Source organism: Alligator sinensis, unplaced genomic scaffold (genome assembly GCF_000455745.1).
Source record: "Alligator sinensis unplaced genomic scaffold, ASM45574v1 scaffold65_2, whole genome shotgun sequence".
NCBI classification, from domain to species: Eukaryota; Metazoa; Chordata; order Crocodylia; family Alligatoridae; genus Alligator; species Alligator sinensis.
This window is the reverse complement of record NW_005842071.1, coordinates 2,071,562-2,085,086: the sequence shown is the minus strand read 5'-3', so window position 1 is coordinate 2,085,086 and position 13,525 is coordinate 2,071,562. Positions and strand designations below refer to the sequence as shown.

General features: G+C 41.2%; 1 protein-coding gene across 3 annotated transcripts in view; it reads left to right on the top strand.

Annotated features, from left to right (window-relative positions):
• Positions 1 to 13,525, top strand: part of CTTNBP2 (cortactin binding protein 2) — a 71,710-nt gene that overhangs the window by 8,380 nt on the left and 49,805 nt on the right. For 2 of the 3 annotated variants that reach the window (XM_025204154.1, XM_025204153.1), the window contains one exon: positions 4,495 to 4,594. In XM_025204154.1, the coding sequence (XP_025059939.1) occupies positions 4,495 to 4,594 (100 nt within the window). Of the gene's footprint in view, positions 1 to 4,494; positions 4,595 to 6,758; positions 6,863 to 13,525 lie in introns of those variants that run through there. The other variant, XM_025204156.1, reaches the window with a different exon arrangement.

Sequence of the window (13,525 nt, the reverse complement as noted above, 5' to 3'; positions counted from 1 at the left end):
TTTTCAGAAAATCACGTATCTTAGATCGATTCTACCTCGGGATTTTTGAATGTTTGTATTTAGCCTAAGCGTATGAATAAGAATACTATGTTCTAGATCGGGGCTAGAATGGCTCAAGTGATTTGGAAACTTTTGGGGCCAAAATCTGTCATCTTTAACTCTTTTGGTTGTTCTTGAACAATAACCACCACTACCCCCTCCCCCCCCGACACACACACATACACACACACTTTATAGGATATATTCAGGGCTTTCTACCAATTGTCAATTAAAATTAGGTCCATTAGGTGTTAAGTCAATTAATGAAACATAGTGCAGACTGTAAACAACAAACTGCTGGCATACAGTGCCACTCTTCTGTGCTGTGACTCTGGTCCCTGGAAAAGGCTAACTCCTGGTTGCATGTACAATGAGAACACTCACAGTAGTTTTATACATAACATCATTCCTATTCATAGACTGTTCCGCTTTCAGAACTCCAACGAAGATATTTTGTAGCACATGTAGTTTGCAGTCGGGCTGTGCAAAATTTTGCTGGCTATTTCGATGCTGTTTCGACTCATTTTGAGCTTGAAATAGCACAATCGAAATGAAATGAAGGGCTTCAAAACAGCCTCGAAACAAAACAAGGGCAGTCGAAATGTTTTGAAATGTTTCGAGTTTCAAAGTTCAAGCTGGGCTTGCCTGCAGGAAAACAGAAACTAAGGAGAGGAAGAGGGAGGAAGGACTGCTCTCATATTGACTGTGTTGCTGGCCAGTGACTGTGATCCTTCCCTGAAGTCCCTTCCAATCCCAGTGCTTTGGGAGAGGGATGGAAAAACAACATAACATAAAAAGCAGCATTGTTTGAACGGACCTGCTTTTTCTGCCTTAACAGTCTGACAGTTATTGAGCTGTCTTCCAGCAGCTCAGGAGCATTAGACAACAAAGGCTACTACTAGCATTGATTTGAATGATTTCCTACTTGCTAGCCTAGCAAGTGAGATTTTACAATACCTTTTGCTTTCTTCTAGACCCTTTTATTTTATTATTATATTCATTGATTTATTCATTTCAATTTTATAATTATATTGGCTATTACACTATAGAATTTATATAGGAAGGGAGATGCATTTATATTTTATTTCTATACATTTATACCTTGTGGCATATGCATATCTTATAGCTTTTATATGGGAAGGAAGATACATTTATATATTTTTATAAAAACGACACTATGAAACGTACCATGAAGTGCAGTAGAAAAGCAGCTGACAAGCCTTCAGGGAGGGGCAGAAGAGCGGGTAGAGGGAGAGTTGTAAGTTTCACCCCTCCCCCCGCCCAGCTGAGACTCGGCCTCTTTCCTACAACTAGCAGGGATGAGGCTTCCAGAAGCAGCAAGGAGAGGGGAGCAGTGTCAGTGCCACTGCCTATGCCTGAGACTGAATCCCCTCCAAGAGCACCAGCCATAATACCCCACCACCACCACCATGACAGTCTCCTCCACCCCCATTTCACTTCCCATGCTGAGCCTTCCAGTGCCAGAGGAATAGCTGGAGCTGGATCTGGATCTGAGTGCCTTAGCAAGGGAAATTCTGAGGAAGCAGGGGGAATCATCTGAGTTTGTGCTCCACACCCTTCAAGTTTCCCCTAGAGCCAGGTCTCCTTCCCAAGAAGGCACTTCATAGGAGGCTGAGGTAGAGGTTGCGGAGGCAAGCAGCTCAGCTGAATCCGCTCCTCCTGTTGCTGTGCCTCTGCCTGCTGAGGAGGGGGATATTGCACCATCCACACATGCACCTGCACCCAAAAAGCAAGCAGGTAGTATGGTCTGGGATCATCATGGCAGTATATGTGGGATCATCTATCTGCCTGCACTGCTGAGCCAAAACCAGCCGGGGCCAAGGAACAAAACACATGAGCACCACGGGGATGCTGACGCATCTCTGCAGGCACCATCCTCTTGCCCTTGCTCCTCCTCAGCCTGGCACCAGTGGGAGCATGCCCAAAGGGAAGTCCCCCTTCCCAAACGCCCGCGCTCCCCCCCCCCCCCCAAAGCAATGGCAGGCCACACTGGAACAGTGGGGGAAAGGTGGCCCAAAAGGGGGGTGCATTGCAAGTGCGAGCGAGATCACCCAGAGCATTGAGGAGATAGCGCTTGTGGGAAACAAACTCATGGACTCAATATAGACATTGGATATATGACACACTACAACCTGCCGGACATCTGACACTGACTGGCTTTCTTATCTGCATTGCACGCCAGCCTCTGGCTTCTTTATTATTCCTTCCATCCAGGAACAGCACACCTACACACCAACTGCAGGTGCTTCCTCAGCCTGACAAAGGGTTTTTTCAACTTGAAAGCTTGCTAAGATATATTTCTCTAACTATTCAGATTAGATTGACCCAAAGGAAAGTACCTTGTCTGTCAGTGCCATGTCTTTAGACCAACACCCCTAGCACCTGACCAGAAGGATGTAGGGCCCTGGGCACATCTAAGCCCCAGGGCTAGGGCTGGCAGGGAGAGTTTTCTGGCAGCTGCTAGAGAAGAAGCTCTTGCAAGACAGGAAAGAGGCTCTGTCACAGTTTGGCTGCCTGAGATGCTGCTCATGCTACTGTGCTGCTCACTAAGTTATTTTATTACCTGTTGTCATTTAAAGTGGTGGATTGGATTGAGGCTGTAGGGGAGGAGGAGACCTCATTGGGGAACACTACCATGTCATGTAGAGGCCCCAGCACCAATGAGGGTGCGTCTTAACACACACACAGTGTCACCCACCCACATCATGAGTTTTGCTTGTCAGCAGCCTGAGGTGCAGTTTCTCAGAAACTGAAATTTGGCAGCCTTTGTGGCTTCAGAAGGAGCTACCGTTCCTGCATGTTTCATCTGAATTGGGTGAGAAATGACAAAGTTACAGGTGGTTTCATGCTGCCCCATTGTAGCCTATAGGCGAAACATCAAAACAACGAAAGTTTCAACGAAACGGAACAGTGGTTTTGAAACTAAATGAAAGTTGAAACAAAACACTGTCCGATCGAAACGGTAGTCAAAATGGAACAGTGCTGTTTGTCACAGCCCTAGTTTGCAGCTGCTTTTTTCTATTTCCCATGTATTGGTTTTCCCCAGTTTTTAGGGATATATGATGATAATTCTTGCCTCAAAGTGTATATTAAACTCTTCCTTTGTAAGAGAATATTACATGAATGACTATTGTGAAATGAATAAATGAATACTGAGAAGTTAAAATTAATATTGAGAAATTAACTGTTGATTTCATGTGATCTTAACCACTGGGCTGTCAGAGATAAGCAAATAGATTTTTCTACCTTCTTGGTCTGACCTGCTAGCAAGGCAACAACTAATTCAAACTATTACACTTGGAAAAGGGTCTTCTGCTTTTAAACACAAAATGTGTCATGCATCATTGAGCTAATTCATCCAGGGGTCAACATTGGGTAAGTAATGCCAGCTGTTCAGATTCTGGTGTCAGCAAGAAAAAAATAATAAAACAGTAAGATAGATAACTAAGTGGGAGATTAGAGGAATAGACTATCCTGTTGCGTCAACTGTGCATTTATATTCATTTACTGTACTTTGTTTTCAGATAACTGATTCTATTTTGTGCATTTCTGTATCAGTTTTGCTGTAATATCTGTCAAGTACTTTGGGAAGAATCAGAAAGCATGCTGGCCAAGATTCTGAGAACTGGTCAAGGAGAGCAATTTTTTCATCACTTCTGATTTATGTTAGAAGTATTTTGGGGAAGAATTGGCATAAAAGATTTCATAATATTCATTTAATGTATATATTACAAATATCTATTTAAATGAATAATATGAAGGTTTCTCATATATCTAGTTATATATATGAACTGAGTAAAGCTTTTGCATTCTTGGCATCTTTGAAACACACACACAACTTATTTAGGAGCCTACATATTTGAAAATTGTGATTGTTGATAACATGTCATTTACCTCATCAGTTTTAGAAATGAGTATTTGTAGACTTCACAAAGAGTTTAGATCCAGGATTTTACATGAATCCTAACTTTGAATTAGAGTATGTTGGCTATTCAAAATAGGAGTTTAAATCTGAAGTTCTACCTAGAACTTCAGCTATGAAAAACTTCCTTGTAATTGGCTGCAGACTAATGAAAATCTACTTTTAGTAGAATAATGTCTTTCTTAAATTTTGCTGGGTTAGATAATGTTCCATTCTTCTTTGGATCAAAAAACAATACGGTTATGTATTTAATATTCAAATGTTATTTTAAATAGTAATTTAGTTACAGAGTGAGGCATCTAGGTTTTTTTTCATTTCACATCTTATTTTAGGAAAAAGTACTTTGGAGTTTCCAAATGTAGGTCAGTTGTCAAGGCATCCATAGGAATCATACCACAGTGCTTCAAAATGACACCCTATGGAAATTTTAAAAAATGTAAAATAATCTCAAATTATCTAGTTTTATCATTTGATTTTTGTTTTATCAAGCTATGTTTATGTTTAATTAATAGATTGTGTGAGATTGCTGCTGACTGCAGAAGCACAAATTGATGCTGCTGATAAAAATGGCTTTACACCTTTGTGTTCAGCAGTTGCTCAGGGACATACCAAGTAAGTGTAATGTTAAGATTTTACTTTGAAGTCATTACTCTTTAATCATTACATTTTTAGCTATCCTTGCCCTTAACTATCATGTATTGCAAGTACTGAATCTCCTATTAATATATTGGGATTGAAACTTTAAACCAGTTGGCAACTTTGATTTACTCATGCATTTTGCATGTAACTGCACCATGACAGGTTCCATGGGAGCCATGACTTTGAATTTCCTAACTTTTGTAGTTCTCTGCCCTGAATTTCCTTTAGTGCTAGGTTTTGCTTTGACTTTATTTGAAGGAGAGCTGTGACTTACCACATATTGAAATAAATCAGAGCATTTATCCGAATGTTCTTACATGCAGTATATAGTCATGTACTTTGAAATGTAGCTGCTTTTTGTATAGTTTGAGCACTGCATCTTGATATGTTTAGGAATAGAAAGTTGTGTACATATTTCCAACATGCTTTTAAAGCTTGATTTTATTTCTAAACCACATTACTGGAGAAATGCATACATTTCAGGCAATTGAAATAGACATATCAAACCTTTTTAATTGCATTTACAGGAAAATAAATTTATAAATGTAGGAAATACCTGACAGCTCTCTTGCTGAAAATTAAGTCCATGGCAGTTTTAAAACAAATTATTTGTTTTCTTCAAGGTTCCTGAAAAAAAGTCATTAAGAATGGATGTTTTTAATGCTTTTAATTAAAGGAAAATGACTGACTAAAGTTATATGAAATTTTCTAGATGCCTTATCTTTTTGTTTGTCAGATTTTAGCTAAAAAAGGCAAAGAAAGTTTTACAAACTGGTATTGTGCTCTCTCTTTGCTATTTTATTATGGATAAATAAGGTCTAAAAGATTATATTTTTTAAGAACTTCTTTAATTAATCTTAGAAACATGATGAATGTACAGTCCAATTTTCCTTGGTTTTGCTACAGAACCTGCTGGATGTCTTGCAGCATGTTTATTGTAAACTCTTGTGCTTAACTGGAAACGCAATAATGTTGCATTTTAAAAAGAAGTCCATCGTCAAGAATGATAATCATTTAAATGCATTGTATCATATACAAAAAGTTTTGAATAATCTTAGTCATACCTTTCCTCCTCTTTCACATCCTTGTTTCTTGTAATGTCATTGTATATATATTTACTTGTGATGTGGTTGTGCTTAGGAGTCCCAGCCATAAAGTCAGATCCCATTATGTTAGTTTAAAAGAGCAAAAAAGAACTATTTTAGTTTCCGTTCCTGGATGCCTGTAAACGCATGGAAATTCTGGCTGTAAGTGAAACTTTTTTTTTTTTTTTTTACAAAACTGTATTGATTCCATTGCAGACCTTTGCAATTTTTACATAGCACTTCACTGAAATGAATGTAAGTGAGGATCATTGAAGATTCCTATTCTGTCTAGAAGGACTTAAAAGTCCTAAACCTAGGGATACTATGAGAAGGATATATTGCTTAAAAAAACCCAAAACCCTTGGGTATGTTTCAGGTCTGAAGCCTTGTGTTCATATTACTGCTGTTCATCTCTCATTCCTCCCTTACCTACCATGTTTGCCTTGCTCTCATGCTCTGAGGTGGTGTATTCAAATCATTAGGGCAGCAACTGCCTTTTGTGAAACCCCAATCCTGACTGGGCTCGTTGAGCTTGGTTATATTTAATAATGGTGCACCGAGCCAATTTTGTAAATTGGTAATAGGTGGGAGGTGCACCTCTACTTCCCCCTGCCCAACTTCACATCCTCCCACTATAATAAATGTAACTTAGATGTGTTCTTTTAAATATGAAATTATTTATTTCTGTTGCTTTTCTGCTGTTAGCACTTGGGTATTTATGGCCGTGCAATGCTTACAGCACAGTAGAGCTTATGTTCTCTCTTTTCCTGGGGGCTATTTATATAGTGTGACATCCCTGAATACAACTTGTGTTGCTTCTCTCCCTTTTTGATGTACTGAATATGAACTGCTTTATCATGCCAGAGTGAAAGTTTGGAATAATAATGAAGCTAGGAATATAGAAATACCCTGGGAAAACATAAATACAGCAGAAGTAGGGGATGGGGATGCTTAATCTGTTGATTGCTTTAAATTGTTTGCTTTGAGAATTCTGCTAGGAACGATGCTCTACTGTGTGCTCTCTCTCTCTCTCCTTTATTGACCTGCTTCAGACTGTGCTGCAGATGTCATGAATTCCAGATTCTTAGTCCAGTGATGGACTCTATTACTTGATAGCATCAAGCATGATATACACAACTGCAATGTGAATTTTGTGGTACAGTTAACATTTAACTTATTACCTCAACTGTGACAAACCCATGGTCCAAGCCATAGTCTCCTCAGTAAAAAAAAAAAAAAAAAGCTAGTTCTTCTGTGGGTTTATGTATGGTACTAACAAATGAACTGTAAAACAATCAAACTTAGTTCATTTATGGACCAAGCCAGGTGGTAATCCTAGACTCCCAGAGAGGAGAGATTAGTTTACTAACTCCTGTACTACATCATTCCCTAGAGGGCAGGCTAATAATACTCTGGAATGACTTGGGTCCAACAGATCAAAAATAACCGTTTCTTGAAGTGGCATAATTTTAAAACATTTAGAGGATGCTTAGCCTGGATTGACACCCTTTAACGGGTGAATGCTCCCATTTTAAGGAATGCATTTGGTACCTGCATTGGTCTGAGACAAAAAAAATGCAAAAATCTAGAACTCTTGGCTCCAAAATAATACCTTTTATTAGACCAACTGAGAAATTGCAAAAAAAATCTTTTTCTGCAAGCTTTCGGGCTCATGCACCCTTCATCAGGCTCAGGGAAAGTTCAAGATGGTAAAAAGTCCCCATATGTAGGCAATAAACTTCATTTTTGTACAGAGGAAGCAGAAGCTGGAAAACTGTCCCTCTGAGTCCATGAGAGTGTCTTCGTGAGCTTGCTCTTTGTTGTGTAGATCAAGCTGAATTTCCCCCTTGTTGGTGTCAGATGGCAGGCAGGGAGGTATAGAAATGTTTCTTGTTGCTCAGCAATGAAGTTTATAATCCAGAATCAGCTAAAATTCAGCATCTTCTATGTTTCAGGGATGTGTGTGGTAGCCATGTTGGTCTGAGCCAAAAAGAAATGTCATTTTAAGTGCCTTTATGACTGTTTAAAGGGAACTTGTAACACCGTTGTAACAATATCTGTTGAATTTAGTGTTCCAGCATGATAGCTTTTATATCATGTAAAATTATATTTTTGGCCTTTGTGGGTTGCAGATTTGTAAAATAATGCAGGGTACTCTTATTGAGAAATATAATTTGAAACTTTTATATACCTACTTACATTTTTTAAGTTTGGGAAATGGGCATTATTTTTCTTGAGATTGAATGACTATTCTTCCAGCCAGGCATAATGCATGTAACCCTAATAAAACTTCACAAACATGTTTGTTTTGACCATCAACCTCTCTATTTCCATGAGTACCTCTTAAAAAAACCATTTATTTGTGACAGTGTGAGATGTTTTTATACTTTAAATAAATGTTCAATAGACTATGAGAAGGCCCATGATATTTGTTATTTATTCCTGTTCATTCAGTACTACTGTATGTCTGTTTTACACTCATCCAAAATTACGAATTTGATCTTAAACGTCAGTACTTTAATGACAAAATATTTAAAACATTTAAAATGCTTTAAATTTGTCTAACCTGTACTTTAAAAACTTCTAATGATGGAGCTTCTACAACACTTGTAGGTATTTTGTTCCACTGCTTAATCACTCTTGTATTTAATAAATAAACACTCTTTACTGACATACACACTAAATCTCACTTATAGCAATTTAAGCCCACTTATTAGTTGTTCCATGGCCAGGGGGAATAATGGCATGCCATTGTCTTTATGAACATCATTTTTTGTATCTACCCTTTGTTATCAATCCTCCCCCTCATCCCTCCTTTTTCCATTCTCCAGTTTAAATAGTCACAGTTCTTCAAACCTTTCCTCACTTGTCATGCTTTTTCTAGACCAATAATGATTTTTATTAGTTTTCTTTGGACTCTAATTTGTCTACCTCTCTCTTGAGGTAAGGTTCTGAAAACTGAACGGAGTGTTCCAGGTGAGGTCTCACTGGTGCTAAATACAGTGAACAAATTATTTTCAGTGGGTTTTATGCCACACACCTGTTACATGATTTACTCTCCTGTTAGGAGAGTATGGTGAAGGACTTACACATCTGAGTATGCTATTAACCATTTTTGCAACAATATTACACTACTGACTCGCATCCAGCTTTTGGTCTAATATACTCCACAGGTCCTTTTCTACAGTACTTCAGCTTATCATTTTTTTCCCACTATACATTATACATTTGACTGTTCCATCCCAAGTGCACTTGTCCTTATTGAATTTTATTTTGAATCATACTATCCTTGATCCAGCCATGTTCATGTCATCTGCAACTTTACTGATGTGTTCAGTCAGTTCCATCTTGCAGGCGGTCAGTGAAGATACTTAACAATACTGGACTTAGGGATGTGAATGGCTAAATGGTTAATCATTTAACCAATCAGCTCAGTAATAACTGGTTCTAGCTTACCGGTTATCATTTAGCCTGGGGCTGGGCACAGTCCAGGAGGGAAGTGGGGGAAGGGAAGCCCTGCGATGCCCCAACAGGAACTGAAAGGGGGAGAGAGAAGTGAAGAAGAAGGGAGGCGGGAGAGATGACTAATACCTAATAGTTAGCTATGCTACACAAAGGGTGGGAGGGAGAGAATAGTGAGGCGCAGGGGAGGGGACATGGAGAGGTTGCCTGCTCCCTCCCTCACAGTGTACCAGCACCTGCAGCAGGCTGGTAAAGCCCTGGATGGCTGCTGCTTGCCTGCGAGGGCTGTGCTGCCTGCCTTTCCCCTCCCTCTCCCTCCTGCGCTGCTGCAGCTGGCCCCAGAAAGTTGTGCCCTGGTGGCTGCAGCCCCTCGCTGACTGCTGCCCCCTGGGGCTTCCTGGGTTATACTGCCTGCCTGGCAGGACTGATTTGGCCTCTGGCTCCCCGTGCTGCTCAGGGCAGGTGGGTGCAGCCCCTCCTCCATGGCTGGGCAGGGCAGGGCAGGTGCCAGTCCAGGACTAGGCACCCCTCCCCCCCCCCCCCCCCAATTTCACAGAGCCACAGGCTGGAACACAGTGCCACCATGGCAATCCCCATCCCTGCGCCCAACCAATCGTTTAACCTGTTGTAATTACAACAGATTGAACAAATATTTATTTAATCGGTGTTTAGATCCCTCACTGGGCTCAGGGTAGATTTTGGGGAGGCCCACTTGCCACCTTTTCCCAGTTGGACATTGAACCGTTGATGAATACTCTTTCTGCGCAATTATCCAGCCAGTTAGGTAGCCACCTCATAATAGTTTAATTTAAACTGTTCCCTTAGTTTACTTTTAAGACTGTTTTAGGAGAGTATGGTGAAGGACTTACTATAAAGTTGAGATATATTGCATTCACTGCTCTTCCTCATCCATAAAACCCATCACCTTGTTGTATAAGGAAATGAGTTTGGCAAGACCTTGTTGGCTGTTCTTGGTTACCTTACTATCTTCTGGGTGCTTGAGACAGATTCCTTGATGACATGTTCCAGAATCTTTCCAGGTGTTGAGGTTAGACTTACTGACCTGTAATTCCCTACATCCCCCTTATTCTCTTTTTTTTTTTAAAGGGGGGACGGAATCAAATGAACATGTTTCCAGCTTTCTGGAATGTTATCTGATTTCCATGAATTGTCAAGAGTCAGCTTTTTGGTGGACAAATTGTATTATCAGTCACCTAAGGAGATATTATTTTACAGTTTGTGTTGATACTGGTTTATTCCACTGGTAGAAGACTCCAATGTCTGTGTGTTTGTTTGTTTTTTAAATAAAAATGTCTGTGTTTTTTTTTAACTTTATTTAAGTTTTCTAATAGAAACATTGCAGCGCTTCACAACTGTTCGTTTTTCAATAGTTGCTACTTTGTAGGACTGCAAATAGCCCGTCATTTTGTCAGAGAAACAGAAATTGCCAAATATTTGGAGATGGCTGTAAGAGTTGGTCTGTATTGTCTCCTGCTGCACCTAGGAATGCTGCCAAGAATAACACACTGCTTGCTTGCTCCCATTCTGTGTCAGCTCCTAGAAATGAGGTGATGGGGCCACTTCAGTGGTGCTGACTCTGCTCCTTGTGTTGCTTCCAGGCTTCCTGTCTTGGGCTTATTAGCAGCATTTCAGTGCTGCTTTAATTACCCTACATTGCCTCACATCTGGGAGTTTCTGTTCCCAGAATAGGAGAACAGTTCTCCCAGGAGAACAGGAAATTCTCCACAGAATTTCCTGGCTTGGCCTAGAGCCAGCGTAGGCATATCTTAAATGGGAATGGTCAAAACATAAATGTTCCTCTGTCAATCATGGCTGACCAGTACTTAAACCCCTAGTTTAACTAGACTCCAAAGTGAGGGGGAGTTCAGTAGAGAGCTTGCCTGGAAACTTTCCTTCACTATAAGCAGGCTAGCAGGGAAAAGGGAACCTTTCAGGATCAAGGAGCAGCAAACAGGCCAGCTTACAGGGGAGTTTGGTAGGGAAGGTCTGCTTGGAAAGAGGAGCAGGAAGAGAGAGGCTGTGGGTTAAGTGACCCAGAGAAATGGATGGAAGACATTGCAATACCGGAGTCATTGCCAGCTCTTCCTCTGTTTGCACCTGTGAGGTGTCTGTCTAGGCTGAACTGCTCACTGTCGAGCCTTCCACCCAGGTCCTGGTTTGGTACTGTGGAGACTGTGGCTTCCAGTGACAGCCAGGTGGGGGAGTGCTTGTGATGTGAGTGATGCCTTGTGGTGGTGCCCCTCAGGACCAGGCAAGAGAGCTGCAGAAAGAAGTGGCAAGGCTCTGAAGCATCCTTTGCCATGAGGATGTCATCAATTTAGTTCTTGAGGAGACTTCTAGGACTGCAAAGGAAGGACTGCCAGAGGCAGTGTTAGAGAAAGAAGAGGGCATGGACTCCCAGGAAGGTGGACGCTGAAAGCTTATGACCTTTGGCCCCAAGCATAAATCTTCATCTCCACCTGCAGTAATTTTCCTGGAATACAGATATGGAGCCCTTCCCATTGGTGGAGCCCAGGCTGGGCATCCCCAAGGTTGGGAGCATCGAGAGCACTGCCACTAAGAGGAAAAAATGGGTCCTTGCACAGTCACAGAACTGTCATGGTTGGAATAACAGATTTGGTGTGGGCTGTTACATGATTGGAGCACTGTCATGGATAAACATAAGTTGTTTAAGAAGGACAGGCAGGGGAGAAAAGGAGGAGTTGCACTGTATGTAAAAGAGTTATATGATTGCTTAGAGCTCCAGTATGAAACTGGAGATAGGTCTGTTGAAAGTCTCAGTTAGGGTTAGAGTGGAGAACAAAAAGGGTGATGTCTTGGTGGGTGTGTGCTATAGCCCACCAGACCAGGAAGATTAAGTGGATGAGGCTTTCTTCAAACAGCTAGTGGAAGTTTCCCGATCACAGCCCCTTGTTTTCTTGGGGGAATTCAATCACCCTGATATCTGCTGGGAGGGCAATACAGCAGCACGCAAGCAATCCAGGAAATTTTTGAAGACTGCTGGGGACAACTTCCTGGTGCAAGTGTTGGAGAAGCTAACTAGGGGCTGTGCTCTTGCCCTGCTGCTCACAAGCAGGGAAGAATTGGTGGGGAATGTAGAAGTGGATAGCAACTTGGGCAGCAGCAACTACAAAATAATTGAGTTCAGGATCCTAAGGAAAGGAAGGACCAGTAGAGTCATGGCCTTGGACTTCAGAAAAGCACACTTTGACTCTGATGGGCAGGATCCCCTGGGAGGCTAGTCTGAGAAGGAAAGGAGTCTAGGAGAGCTGGTTGTACATTTAAAAAAAAAAACAACTTATCAAGGGTGCAGGAACAAACCATCCCAATACACAGAAAGACTAGTAAGTATGGCAGAAGACCAGTTTGGTTTAGCAGGGAACTCTTCAGTGAGCTAAAACAAAAAGGAAGCTTAGAAGTGGAAACTTGGATAAACGACTAGGGAGGAAGGAGTATACAAGTATTGCTCTGGCATTCAGAGATGAAATCAGGAAAGTCAAAACGCAATTGGAGTTGCAGCTAGCAAGAAATATGAAGGATAACAAGAAGGGCTTCTACAAGTATGTCAGCAACAAGAGGAAGATCAGAGAAAGTGTGGGTCCCTTACTGAATGGGGGAGGCAACCTAGTGACAGATGATGTCCAAGTCACTACAGACTTGCTACGGAAACTTAAAAACATAGACCACCTTCCCAGCAACCCACTCCTAGCCACCTATATACCAACATCCCACACCAGGATGGCATCCAAGCCTGCCTTACATATCTACAGGAACAAGATTACAACCCAGAATACAGACCCAAAGATATTACTGAGCTTATACACGTCATCCTCACACACAACAATTTCACTTTTAATAATCAACACTTCCTCCAGATGATGGGAACAGCTATGGGCACTAAAATGGCCCCACAGTATGCCAACCTTTTTATGAGCCACCTGGAAGAAGACTTCCTCAAGAACTGCACCATCAAACCCTTACTATACCTAAGATACACTGATGACATCTTCATCATTTGGACTGAGAACCTGCAATCTCTGATTGAGTTCCATCAGAAATTCAACAGTCACCATCCCTCCATCCGACTTTCTTGAGAATACTCCAGCACCAACATCCCCTTTTTAGACACAATGATCAGTATCCAGAAGGGTAAAATACAGACCACAGTATACAAGAAACCCACAGACCAACATACATATCTGCACAGAACCAACAATCACCCGAAACACACCAAAAAAGCTGTGACATACAGCCAAGCCCTCAGATACCACCGCATCTGTACTGAAGAGAACACCCGGGATCGCCACCTCACCAATCTTAAAAAGGCTTTCACCCA